We start from the raw sequence: 13,417 nt of genomic DNA on the forward strand, positions 1-13,417 counted from the left end.
GATAAGTAAAAATCAGGTGAATAGAACACATTCTTAGTGTTGAAAGTAAGGTAGCATGTGCAAACCATACGTAGACTACAAATATTTTTATGTGCTCTTAAGGAATTAAGGTAGCATGCCCCACATCATGAATTCATCACCCATGGTGCACAAATATTCACGATATAGATTAAACTCTACGTAGAATGGATCTCTTGAAAGAGTAAAACAATGTGAATCTCAACCAATAGTGTGTAGATTTGTTCTCTTATTCATTTAATAAAATCCTCTAGTTAGATGAAGGTTAGGACAAATAAATCTCAAAAATAGGCTAAGGGTGAGTTTATCCCCAAACTCAAAACTCTGCCACATCAGCTTTCCACTAACTTTTAAATGTTTTTTTTATTATTCAGATTCATATAAGAGTTTATCCAAATTCACACATTATTCTAAGACTCACTCCAAACTCACTTATCCTCTCAAAAATAGATTTATTTATTTTTTAAAATATCTTTAATTATTTTTTTTAAAAAAAATTATTATAAACATTATTAATATTCATGTCTAATAATTTAATACTCATTTATGATAATTCGGATAAAATTAATTTAAGTTAATATTGTAAAACTTGTTATTGACGAGATAATACACAACGATAATTACTAAATTTATTTTATAATACATAATGATAATTTTATAATACTACGAAATTTTTTATATTGCGATTTTTTTTTAATATAAAACAACAATTGTACTTGTACAACACTTGAAATCAAAAGGCAAGTTAAACTTAATAACATGAAATTTAAAACAACAATAATTAGTCATTAGCACCTCCTCCAAAACGTGACCATATATTCTCTATCCAGTCATGTTGCAATTGATGACATTGAGTTCGATTACGAATTCAAATATGATTTTCGAAGTATTGATCCCGATTTGCATAATAATTTCGAAGAAGACCATGCTGAAGTTTAGGTGCTTCTACTTGATTCACACTGTTATAGAGTATTGGATATCTCTTGGTGGATTCATTTCGTAGTTATCATCTCTTTCATCTTCAATGATCATATTATGCAATATAATGCATGCTTTCATGACATTCCCTACTTCACTTTTTTTCCACAAATGTGCTGGATTACATACAATTGTGAATCTCTTTTGGAGGACTCCAAATGCTCGTTCAATATCCTTTCTCGCGCCTTCTTGAAATTGGGCAAATCGTTTCCTTTTCTCAGAGAGCATGTTAGCTCGAGGAATAGATTTGACAAAAACCGACCACTCAGAGTAGATATCATCTGCTAGATAGTATCCTAAATTGTACAATGTTCCATTTATTGTGTATTGTATGTTAGGGCTTCGGCCTTCAAGAAGCTCATCAAATATTGGAGACTAATCCAGTACGTTAATATTGTTGTTGGAACTTGCAACACCAAAATAGGCATGCCAAATCCATAAATCTTTAGAAGCAACAACTTCTAATATCATGGTAGGGACCCCTTGATCACCTCGAGTGTACTGACCTTGCCATGCCACTGGACATTTCTCCCATTGCCAGCGCATACAATCGATGCTTCTTAACATACCAGGAAATCCGCTAGCCTTGTTAACTTGTAGAAGACGTTGAACGTCATCGGTTGTGGGTTTACGTAAATAGTAGGTGATCACTTCATTTCTCTCACTTTTGCATATAATTTAATAAATTTTATTTAAACATACTACTACTACTACTACTACTACTTTTACAACAACAACAACATGAATTTAAAATACTACTACAACTAGTCTACACTAATACTACTCCTACCTTTATTACAAATTAATTTAAATTAACTACATACCATAAGTATCCTACTACAACCTAATCATCAAAAGTCCATCCTTATTTCTCAGCAAGTACTTGTAATTTATTCTCATGCAACTTTCTTTGTAAAGGACCCATCTTGGTGACGTCGGCACACAAGAGTTGATTTTCAAGTTCTTGCTATTTTAAATCTGCTAACTGGTTAGCTGATTGTGCACGTGTTTCTTCAATACTTCTGCAACCAAAAGGGCTTCACTACTATGATGACTTACAACACTCTTACCTTTTCTTTGGGCAGCTTGCAGCCTTTTTGCAGCTTGTTGACCCATTGGTGTGGCCTCTTAGCTTCATCCTCAATTAGAGCCTCAAAGTCCCCTCCACTTGAGGTGTAGTCCCCCATTTCTGACAACTTGCTCCTCGTAGAAGATTCGCTACCATAACCTTTCTTGCGGGCTTTTACTTCCTAATTCATTTTGAAATTTTGGTGTAATACACACAACACTCCACACACTATCATAATGAAATTTTGAAGCATACAATGTATGGTACAATGCACGTGATTCCGATAGCTTCAATGCTTCATTGTACCCACTTTTATTTTTGTATTTGGCGTAACAACCTGCAAATTTACTGAGGGCACTATTAATTCTCCACCAATTTTGTTTGCAAGAATTTGCCTCCCTCATTACTTGATTTTCTTTTTTATTTTCATTGCAAAAAGCTGCAATCTTCTCCCAATATTGCTCTGATTTTTGTGCTTTGCCATTGACATTATTTTTGGTAGTATTTAACCAAGAAATGGCAAGGAGTGAGTCATCTTCGATCGACCAACTCAACCCTTTTTTTATCCCCTTTTTGGGTTGATTTGCGGCATGTTGGTCTACGAGTGGTAGTCGTAACATCAACATTATCAGATTGAAATGAAATGTCGGATGTTGATTCACCACTAATGGGTGTCATACAAGGTTGTTCAATATTATTTATAGGAGTAGACTGCTAATTTTGAGATTGGAGAAATTAGGTCAAATTTTGCACTTGTGCATTACCCATATGTGAGTTTGATGAATTTTGAGATTGATTTTGTTGAGATGAATTCATAGTGGAATATAATTGAGGATTATTTTGTAATAAAGATAAAAAAGAATTCAAGTCGAAATTTTGATTTGGATCCATGATTTTTTTTTTTGGGAGGAAATTTTTTGTATATATATTTTTGATAGGTTTTTTTTTTTTTTTTTTTTTTTTTTTTTTTTTTTTGGCTAAATATACATATATCATGATATTTATGTATATACACAAATTGATCATGATTTAGCCGTTAATATATCAGTTGGAGCACATTCAAGTAGCCGTTGCAATATATATACAAATAAGCCGTTGTGAAGTTTGGATTGAATTGCATGTTAGGTAAGGTGACAAGAATTGGTTGGCTAATGACAAATGTTACAACAATTTTTATCCCATGCAAAGACCGGAGAAGAGTTTCAATTTTCCAAACTCACTCCAAGACTCACATGAGTCTTTTGTTACATTAACGCTTGAGTTTGGGGTGAGACTCATCTCAAGACCCCCAATAAATTTACCCTAATACACTCAACTCACGGAGATTTGCAAACACTTCAACACCCTCGATACCTTTTTTTTTTTTTTTGGACAAGACCCTCGATACTTCTATATCTCGTGCATACTATATTTTGACACATAAAACTTACCTAACCAAGACACTTAACACGTGGAGATAAGTGCGCGCCATAATCACAGTTCACCTGAGTACATCGTGAACCCGCCCCTAGTGCCCCGCCTCAACTTAGTTGTTACACCAAATGTAGCAAAAGGAGGGAGAGACATCGAACCCTTATAAGATCAAATAATTACTGATTTACTGAGTACATTTGTCGAAAACAAAAGAAAGATGAACGACGTATCTGGAAAATTACAAATTCTGGGTTTGTTCAGGATTTTATTACTAAATAAATAAATACTCTTACAACATAAATAACTCTTCCTCACTCCCAAATTAATCACAAATTCAAGCTCCAAAACCCTAATTTCAATGGACGAAGACAGCATTTTGGAGAGAGAAAGGTACCAAATTGAGCAAATTCGAGAGCTCGATGATGAAGAATTGCAGATTGAAGAAGTCGAAGGTTTACCCGAGGACTCCGATGATGATCATGCTATGTAATTTTTGATTTTCTATTTGTAATTTTTTTCACTGTTACTCAATTTGATTTCTTTATTTGTTTTCTTTTGATGTTTAAATTGATGTTTTGCCCTTGATTTTGATCATTTCACCTTTGTTTAATTGCTGGTTTTTGTCGCTTTTAGGGTTTATGTATGGTTTTTGTGCTAAATTAATTTGGTTGTCGAATGTCGGGAAAATTAGCTAAAATTATAGGGATTCATTAATGCTGGTTAGCTGAATAATCGACATTTCAATATCATAGGACATGACAGTGCTGAACAGGATATGTTCGGAGAGTTATTGGTGCAACCTGTTTGAGTAATAATGTTAAAACTCTTAAAGATTAAAGAAAGTAGTTACTACTTACTAGTTAGTATGTAACTTAAGGAGAATGAAATTGGGTTTTTAGTTTTCAATGATTGTGTGGACATGGAACTGATGAATGATGTATAATGATATATTGTGTTGAGTTGTATCGTGAAACTTGCCTAAAATATTCAAGTTAAGAGAAGATATGTTATAAAGGAGTAGTGAATTAAATAAGCTAGAGAAGTAGAGAGTGAGGAGGAGCTTATTAGGGAGTGGGTCAAACTTAAGAGTAAACTCATGAAATTGGTGAAAAAAAGAAAACGGTTAAGTATGAGAGAAGATATTCTTTAGTGGGATGAGGATGTGACATTGTTTATAAGTTCCTCTTTAAGATAGTTTATGGTAGAAAGCTGTGAAATGATATCAAATTTGTAAGTGAGGATGATAAGGTCGCTAAAGATGATCAGGTTTTTTCTGATGTGATCCCCACTTTCAATAAGACCTTTTCTTATAGGGGATGTGAGATTCTCTTATTTTTAAAGGTTTGGATTGACACCCTATCTTTGAAATACAATTGAATGAAGATGATCAGGAATTCAGGATTGGATTTGGAAAACATTGAGGTTAAGAAGGTGGTGTTTTCTTTGGTAGCCACTAGCTATGAAATGTTTGGTGACATTACAAATTATCTTCTTTTATTGTTTTCCTGGAATATATGTGAAATAGGTGGTTATTACGATTAAAAATGCATTTCAGAACCCATTTTCCTAAGGTAGGTCACTCTTGAGGTAAAGGTGACAGTCCATTTAATCTCATTGCTGCACTATTAGGAAAATTCCCCCTCAATACTATTCCTTTGTAGTGAAGCACTATTCTCCCAATTTTTTAGTGGTGTGGAGGATGCTAAGGGATGAGGTAGAATAGTACCCATTTTATTTTAGATCTCAATAAAGTCTAAGCTACTAAATTGGAAACATTTAAACAAGATTTCGAAGACGTTGGGGATTAAGCTCATGCTGTGTCTCACCAGCTTGTTGTTTCTCTATTATTGCTGTGGGAAACCTAGAAGTAGTTTGCTATGAGAGGGTGATCCTCTCTGTTTTATTGTTTTACCTTGGTTATGGTTTGCTTGATACAATCATCTCCATTGTGGAGGAGCGTTGTAGCATCGTGGTAATAGAATACTCGTGGTTATTCATTTAGACAAGTTCTTACTTCGTAGTCAACTGTCATGAACAAATAATTAATATCCTTGAGCTTGTTTATGATCTATGATCTGTTAAACCTAATGGTCTACGCCCAAGATAATGATCACGCTATGTAATGGAGCCTATGCTGTAAAATGGCAGGTCACATATAAGGATAGGGGCTAGGATCATTGCTTGGTTTGAGAAAACCAAAGTGACTGATGCTGAAAGGTTAATGTCAAAGCATAAGCGTTAGCAAGCAATCCAAGCATAGCTGCATCTCAGCAAAACTGGATCATAGTTGAAGAAATAAGATTGTTTCCTGCATCCTCGCTTGTTTTGTTCCATACTCTCTTGAGTAAGTAAACTACCTTTAGGTCTAGTAAATAGAGGCACCAGTCGTCTTGAACCACCCATGAGATAGGCCTGCCTGTGCCTTAAAGAGATAAAGAAAGATATGTTTCTAATTTATTAGGAAAGTGATAGCTCTCTTGCCAATGAAGAATTCCTTGGAGTTGGAGTCTCCGGTGTCTCTCGAGTGTTGAGATTTTTTACTCGACTAGTAGGGAAGGGAAAGGATGAGGCAAGTTACCGCACCTTTAAATTTTCCCCATAATCAACTTAGAATCCTTATGCTTTCAATAGTGTTTTAACCTATCTAATATACCTTATAAAGATCCAGATTCCAGACTAGATAATCAGCTAGCCTAGTATCAAGAAAAAAGAGTTTAGCATTTTGTAGGTCAACGTTCACACTTTCATATTCAGTAGTTGCCCTTACCTATTTGGTTTCTGATTTTGCATCTTCTTATTATGTATTAGGGAACCCATTAGGTGCAAATATGTTTTTGAAGATGCTCAAAATTTGATGTTTAAAAAGTGAAAACACCATTACTCACTGCCATCACTAGTGGGTGGGAGTATAGGTGGACCTAATGAAAGGTTTTGGTGACACGCTCTCACCATTTTTAATAATTTGTTACATATAAGACAGAAATAGAAGATAAAATGAGGCATTCATTAAATTGGGAATTAGTTTGTGCCCCACCAATTTAATGATCCTAGATCCGCTTCATGTGAGTTAATCCAATATTTGGGCCATTTGCTACCTTCTATGCTTTAAAAATCCAACTCAAGTCATGGGTTTATTTGACTTGCGAGCTGGCCTTAAGTGACTCCAATTGATTCTGGCCTAAATCAATTCCCAAATTTCTGTGAGAGGCACCCTAATTAAGCATTTTCTCCAGATCTTTGGTTTAAGTGGCAAAAACCTAGATCTTTCAACTTAAAGAGAAATATGCTAAATTTAGAACCTTATATTTGCTCCTTTGGTTGGTTGGGATTTGCAAAATGAGTGGAGTGCTTTTTTGTTGTCAAATTTGGAGAGTTACACCTTCGGCCACCTTTTCTTTAATGCTGCAGTTTTGATGTGGCTTGATGGTTGTTTATGCAGTCTTTCAGAAGGCCCTGTTCTTCCTTATATTGTTCCCTTCCTTCTCTTTCTTTTCCCTTGGGGCAGATGTGGTGTGCTGGCCTTGCTGCGTGAGAAGGAGTTGAAGAATTATCAATCGGTTGCACTTACAAAGAGTGATAGTTGGTATCTATTTCTGGTTTGATGCAATTTATTTTCCCATCTTGTATGCAGACTGAAATCTTCATTCTTCTACTCCTGAGTTTGCATGAAAATAATCATACTTGCATATTCAAATCTTTTATTATCTGGCCTTGTATGTGTGTGTTGGTAAGCTGGCCTTGCTGTGTGAGAGGGAGTGAAGAATTATCAATGGAATATATCTATCAAATTTGTGCTGTTGATGGCTGAAAGTCAGAAATGATGACTATCATAGTCCATCCAGAATGAAAAATTAGAAAATGGATTCAATATGTTTTGTACTTGCGTAGCATATAAAGTATGACTTCTTTTATTTATAATTTTAAGCCTCTGACTTCTTGTTTTGAATGTTCTTTCTCTTACTCTAGTGTTTATGCTCATGGCAGGCTGGGTGAATTTACATTTGACACCTGTCTGGCGTCATTGCATACCTATTTGGGCGGTAGGCATAAGTAACATTTACACTCTTATGTAAGTTCTTGTTTATGTAAAATAAATTTCCCTGATTGAGCGTATTGTTGCAGAGGTGGAAGACACTCATCACAGGACAGCTTTTGTTGATACTGGCGCCATTTTGACTCTCCCTCTTTTTTATCTTGAAGGTTTTTGTATCAATTATTCTTTAATTATGTGCCAATATATCCCAGTTGAACACATTTGTCTTGCTTTATCTTTTTAAATCTTTTTATTTTTTATATATTTAATTTTTGATACAAGGTGAATTGATTTTTTCCCCCCCTCTTAAACATATGTTGTCCAGGTGTAGTACTGTTCCCAGAGGCAACTCTTCCTTTAAGAATCATACAGCCGAATTTTATAGTAGCTGTAGAAAGAGCAATGGGTCAGATTGACTCCCCTTATACCATAGGTGTGGTACGTAAACAACTTGCCATCTTTGTCAGGAATTTCATCCTTAACTTAAGATTTTTTGAGCAATTTATGTATATTGCTCAGGTTCGTGTTTATAGAGACCTTGATTTTGGAAGGTTAAGGTTTTCAGCTGTTGGGACTACTGCAGAGGTATTATTTCTAATTTCACTGATTTCTTAATGAATGTACAGATTTACGCTTTTAGCACCTCATTTATTTGTTTTAAGCTTCTTCATTGCAAAATAGATGTGTTACTACTTATTCGGAGGTTTCAAAACTAGTGTCCCCCTTCCTATATTCTCAGCTTTACCGTCCCATGTGTTTTCACATAACAAACTTTGTGAAAATACTTCTTCTTCTGCTCCTAAATAATGGGACACTTTTGATTTCGTATCATTTTAAAGATATATACTTAAGAAGTTAAGATACTATCTTTCACCATTTAAATTTTTTGCATCTTCACCATTTCATGCTGGTCTTTTTTTATTTTTTATTTTTTTTAAGTTTCTTAAACAAGTATAAATGTAATATTAAGAGTAATATGGGAATCTGGGATTGTTCAAAATTTAATTCACACAATATTGAAAGTGGCCTTTAATATTGAAATGAACTAAATTGGAATTGTGGCCTTTTATTATTCCTTGTTTTATAAATGATTTTTCCCCTTCTACCTTCTTTTACCCCCACTTGTTGGACTCATTAAATCCATAGTTTCTCGCAATCACATATTCTCCTTGTTTCCTTGGCAAGCTTTGCTAACTAAGATTGTGCGCTTGTGTCTGATCAGTGATGAGAGAACTTATAATAATATGGATGTGGCTTGTTTCATATTTAGTTTGGAAAATTTCATATTGAAGCATTTTAGTGTTACATGAGATAACTAAAGGTTGTGTTGGAATGAAACACTTTTTCTGTTTCTGTGATGATGTGAAATTTAGTATGTTATGTTTTGACATTCACTTCTTCAAGTTAGCCAAGGAGAAAGTTGTCATATGGTTCATAATATTTCAAAATTAGAACAGAAAGTTAGTGAGCCTGAAGGCATTTGCTGTTAAACTTTTCCCAAATCGTGATAAACTTGAGCTGATCTGTATGTGAGTAATAGTTTCTTTATCTATTTATCTCAAGTTCTTACAACTAGTATCTATTTTTTGTTTTATTTTGTCAAAAGATTATATTAGTGAGTAGGTGCATTTTAGTTCTGTTGTTTTTTGAGTTTATTCTCACTTGCAAAATATACCTACATGCTATAACCCTTGTTGCTCCATTCCATTCCTATGAGAGATCTTGGCCAGATATGTGATATAGCTAGATACGTGACAATGGTCATTAGTCGGAAAGGCCATGCTCAGTATCAGAAAAAAACTAAAAATAAAAAATAATAATAATAAAAAAAATATAGGGTACATCTAGTAGCCTATGTGTAGACTACATTGATCATGAATTACTTAATTCAAAATTTTGTTACCACTGATTCAGATTCGACAATATCGTCGTTTGGAGGATGGATCTGTCAATGTAGTTACTCATGGAAAGCAGCGATTCCATGTTAGACGCCATTGGATCGATACCGATGGAGCTGTAAGAACAAACCCAATGTTGTATTACCATAATGCTACTACTGTCATGCTATTTATCCCGCTTTGAGGAGTTAATTTGACAAATAAATTTGTGTCTTTAGCCTTGTGGAGAGATTGAGGTCATTGAAGAAGACTTGCCTTTGAGGACCCCACGTGACGCAATTGGAACCTTACCGCCATTAAGTAACCTTAGTAGCCGGAGCTTTTCTGATGCTACAAAATCTCATCATCAGGCTAAGAGACATAGAGATGCAGTTGAAAGCAATTGTTCTGATGCAGAGTCGGAGGAAAGTTTTCTGAATGAGCTTTCAATTTCAGAGATGAGATTGCATCAAAGTGCTGTTGAGTCCTGTTGCGCATATGATACGATTGATGAGTCAACAAGCAGTGATGATGAGAAATATGTTTGTGAATCAGAGCTTCGCTCTGGACAATCTAAATCAAGTGATGGTTCATCACAATCAAAGTGTCGAAGGAGAATAGATGCTGCCTCAGGAGTTGCAAACAAAGATAAAATTAACCAATCGCCTCAGAAAGGAGATGCATGGGGGAAGAGAGGTATGTCTGCCAATTTGAATCAGTTCCGTGCAGTTCCCAGAGCATTCCTGCCATACTGGGTATACCAGATGTATGACTCTTTCACTCTTGCTCAAAAGGCAGCAGGTACTCTCTCTCTCTCTCTTTCTCTCTCCTTTAGTCAAAAACCTGATGCCTGTAATCTGCAAAATGTTACTGTACATTACGTTCTATGTCTATATTTGGTGGCACTCCCTCTCCTTCAGTTAAAAATCTCAAAATCCTGATGTCTGTAATCTGCATAAAGTTCCTGCACATTTCTGTCCTAGATCAGGTATTTGGTGAATGAATAGCCTTGGCTGTGCGTTGATATAGATCAGGTATTTGTGTGGTTAAAGTGATTGAGCTTCAATTTCTATAAGGTGGAATTGCAATAAGTGGAAATTAGGGAGAACTAGTACCCAATATAAATAAAGCTTTAAAAAAAGGAGCAAGGGAATGGATTTCGGTTCCCAATTTTATTTTCTTGAAGGTCTGATCTTTTTGCTGTCTTTCTCATTACCCAATGTCAAATGGTTCCTCATTCCTGTGAAATATTTTCTGACACTGCAGCAGCTATACTATATATTCTTTTAGTGATGTAGCCAGAGCATAAAATAAATATGTTGATAATTTTGCTCATAGAAGATATAACACTGGCAGACTTTTAGGTTGAGTCAACGACCAGTTTCCAACTAAAATAAAAGGTTCATAAATGCATCCTTGTGTAATAGTGCTAGCTTCTGTGACCTAAACACTGTTCTTATGGAAGTATAATGAGGACCATTCGTTCTGAGCTTTAGTTTTGATTGGACTTTTGAGGCTTTGCGTTCTGATGTGAAAGTGAGGAAATCTAAGTAGGCTATGTTGAAGGTGCATTGCAATTTCTTACAAGGGTGCTTCCGCTTGTTTTGCAGATATGTGGAAGCAGGTTGTTGGAGCGCCGAGTATGGATGGGTTTGTTAGAAAGCCTGATATCTTGTCATTTTATATTGCCAGTAAAATTCCTATATCCGAGTCTACAAGACAGGAGCTCCTAGAAATTAATGGAGTCTCCTATAGGTTACGTCGAGAAATCGAACTACTTGAAGGTTTTGATCGTGTGAGGTGTAAAAACTGTCAGGTATTACCGAATTACTTAAATTTCCAGCCTTTTTATTTTTCCTGTCAACCTTTTTCGTCTTTTAGTTGGATGAAAAAGGAAGGACTGAGGGTCGGGAGCTGTATCCTTAGGCCTTGGGCTTATAGTTTGTAATGAGACTGGCACTGGGTACCTAAGGTTCTTGATTCAGATAATAAGAACCTCCACCATCATTATTGTTTTTTACCCATTACTACAGCAACTAAAATGGATGCACTTTGCTTTTGATGTTTCTTACCTATTGTGCTAAAAGATGTATTTGTCAAAATGAGTTTAAATTGTGTAATACCTTGACTAATATGATTCTGCCTCTTCTTGCCTTGTTACAGACTGTAATTGCCAGGCGAAGTGATATGCTGGTGATGTCTAACGAAGGCCCTCTTGGTGCATATGTTAATCCAAATGGCTTTGTGCATGAGATAATGACTCTTTACAAAGCCAATGGTTTGGCACTGATTGGCCGACCAAGAGAAGAATACAGCTGGTTTCCAGGGTATGCTATTCAAGTTAATACCTGTCAGATCATTATTACCGCCAAATTATATGTTTCGGTTTGTATGCTATTATGCTTGAGTTGTACCATAGGAGTGAAGTGGAAGTAATTTCCTTTAGCAACAATTAATATATAAGCTCTTTGTTTATGTATGTTTTGTAGATATAAATGGACCATTGCCAACTGTGCTACCTGTGAGAGTCACATGGGTTGGCTCTTTACTGCCGCAAACAAGAAGTTGAAGCCAAAAACTTTCTGGGGAGTTCGGAGTTCTCAGGTTGCAGATGACATGCGATAAGAGTGTAATTGCTTCTTGAATATGTTATATGTACTTGCATTTGTATTTGCTCCCATGTCATAGTCTTCTTTGGGAGATTAGGTGTCTATTCGGAACAAGTGAGACTAAGCTATTGATAGATTTTCCTGTGAAGGACAGCCATCTAGAAGTACATATGAGATTGTATAGACTATAGTCTATTAGTCTATAGAGTAGTTCTTTCATGTAGCTTTGTTTTCTGTGTATGTTGCTAGTAAGAACTCAAACGTTGTATCATGAGTGCAAGTTGGTTCTATATATGTTGAATGAACTACAGCGAAGAAACCTTGAAGAAGGGTGTGATGACTTTTGAAGAAGCTGTTTTTTTTTTTTTTTTTTTTTTTTTTTTTTTTTTTTTTTTGGCCTGTATGGATGGTCATAAAGATGAGTAATCCCAGGTCATTATATAGCTTTCGTATAACCAGAAATATTTTACTGGGGAATCGAATAAAATTCAATACAATGATTCTTTTTGCAGATTAAGCGTACCTTTTTTTTTTTTTTTTGGAAAGAAAGTTTAAGTGTATCCTCTATTTTATAGCTGCAGTCTTTCTATAAGTTTGTCATCACTTTATTTCAATCATTTGTAGCTTTAAATATTTATAATTAAGACTTTTTTTTTGTGTGTGAATAATAGGATGTGACTATTTAAGTAATTGGCAATGCTTCCTCAACAAAAAAACATAAAATTAATTGGCAATGTGGCAACTCAAGTACTCAACTTCGATCATACTACCACAGTACAATTGTTTAACATGTTGCTGCAACGTGCTAGACAAATCAAGGGCAGCAATAGGCCTAACAGCGGCAAACAGGCTTCGTTGCTGGTAGCATGGTGCGACCCACGGGCGGCTTGAGGGATTTGAGTTCCTCGTTCCTTTTGTATTCATATCATTACATGTCCTTGTTTTCCTGTACAAGATTAGTTTATTTGGTCTACATGTTTTTTTTTTTTTGGTGTGATATTAATGTAGATTGTAATACAATACTCCATCATTCAAATTCTTATTTTCATTTTACTTTTCGGAACTTTGCTCCAAAAATACCCTTAGTTATGATGCCTAAATTTATAGACTCATAAAGTCACAGTTGGTGCTATTTAATAATTATCTAAAAGATACATGTTAACAATATTTGTCAACGAAACTTTTTAGAACGTAGATAAACATCTATTCAATAAATTTAATGTTGATCAATACTCTCGTATTTAATAAACTCTATTATTAATATAAGGAATTAATGCGCCATTCTTTTCATCAAACCAAAAAAAAAAAAAAAAAAAAAACACTCTATTAATTGTCTAAAATGGATATCAACATCTGAGGTTACCCTAACCTCACCCCCTAACAATTCCTTCAAACATAGATTATAGGTTTATATGTATTT

At 34.9% G+C, this 13,417-nt stretch overlaps 2 protein-coding genes across 4 annotated transcripts; one reads left to right on the forward strand and one right to left on the reverse strand.

Annotated features, from left to right (window-relative positions):
• Positions 1–972: 972 nt before the first annotated feature.
• LOC110696222 lies at positions 973–2,183 on the reverse strand. Its single transcript, XM_021873499.1, has 2 exons — positions 2,067–2,183; positions 973–1,371 (listed from the first exon to the last, which is right to left on the reverse strand). Exons 1-2 carry the CDS (start codon positions 2,181–2,183, stop codon positions 973–975), a joined length of 516 nt encoding a protein of 171 aa, XP_021729191.1.
• A 1,464-nt stretch (positions 2,184–3,647) lies between these two features.
• On the forward strand, positions 3,648–12,925 carry LOC110696231. Of its 3 annotated transcripts, none has more exons than XM_021873509.1 (11): positions 3,648–3,964; positions 6,918–7,061; positions 7,463–7,518; positions 7,601–7,678; positions 7,837–7,949; positions 8,031–8,096; positions 9,426–9,527; positions 9,628–10,189; positions 10,999–11,204; positions 11,552–11,715; positions 11,878–12,925. In XM_021873509.1, the coding sequence occupies exons 1-11, from the start codon at positions 3,837–3,839 to the stop codon at positions 12,011–12,013; spliced, it is 1,755 nt and encodes a 584-aa protein (XP_021729201.1). In that variant the 5' UTR covers positions 3,648–3,836; the 3' UTR covers positions 12,014–12,925. The 3 variants fall into 3 exon arrangements, with proteins under 3 accessions (XP_021729201.1, XP_021729202.1, XP_021729203.1); XM_021873510.1 differs by having other exon boundaries at positions 6,984–7,061; XM_021873511.1 differs by lacking the exon at positions 6,918–7,061 and having other exon boundaries at positions 3,649–3,964.
• The last annotated feature ends 492 nt before the right edge of the window (positions 12,926–13,417 follow it).

This window comes from Chenopodium quinoa, unplaced genomic scaffold, assembly GCF_001683475.1.
Source record: "Chenopodium quinoa cultivar QQ74 unplaced genomic scaffold, ASM168347v1, whole genome shotgun sequence".
NCBI lineage: Eukaryota > Viridiplantae > Streptophyta > Magnoliopsida > Caryophyllales > Amaranthaceae > Chenopodium > Chenopodium quinoa.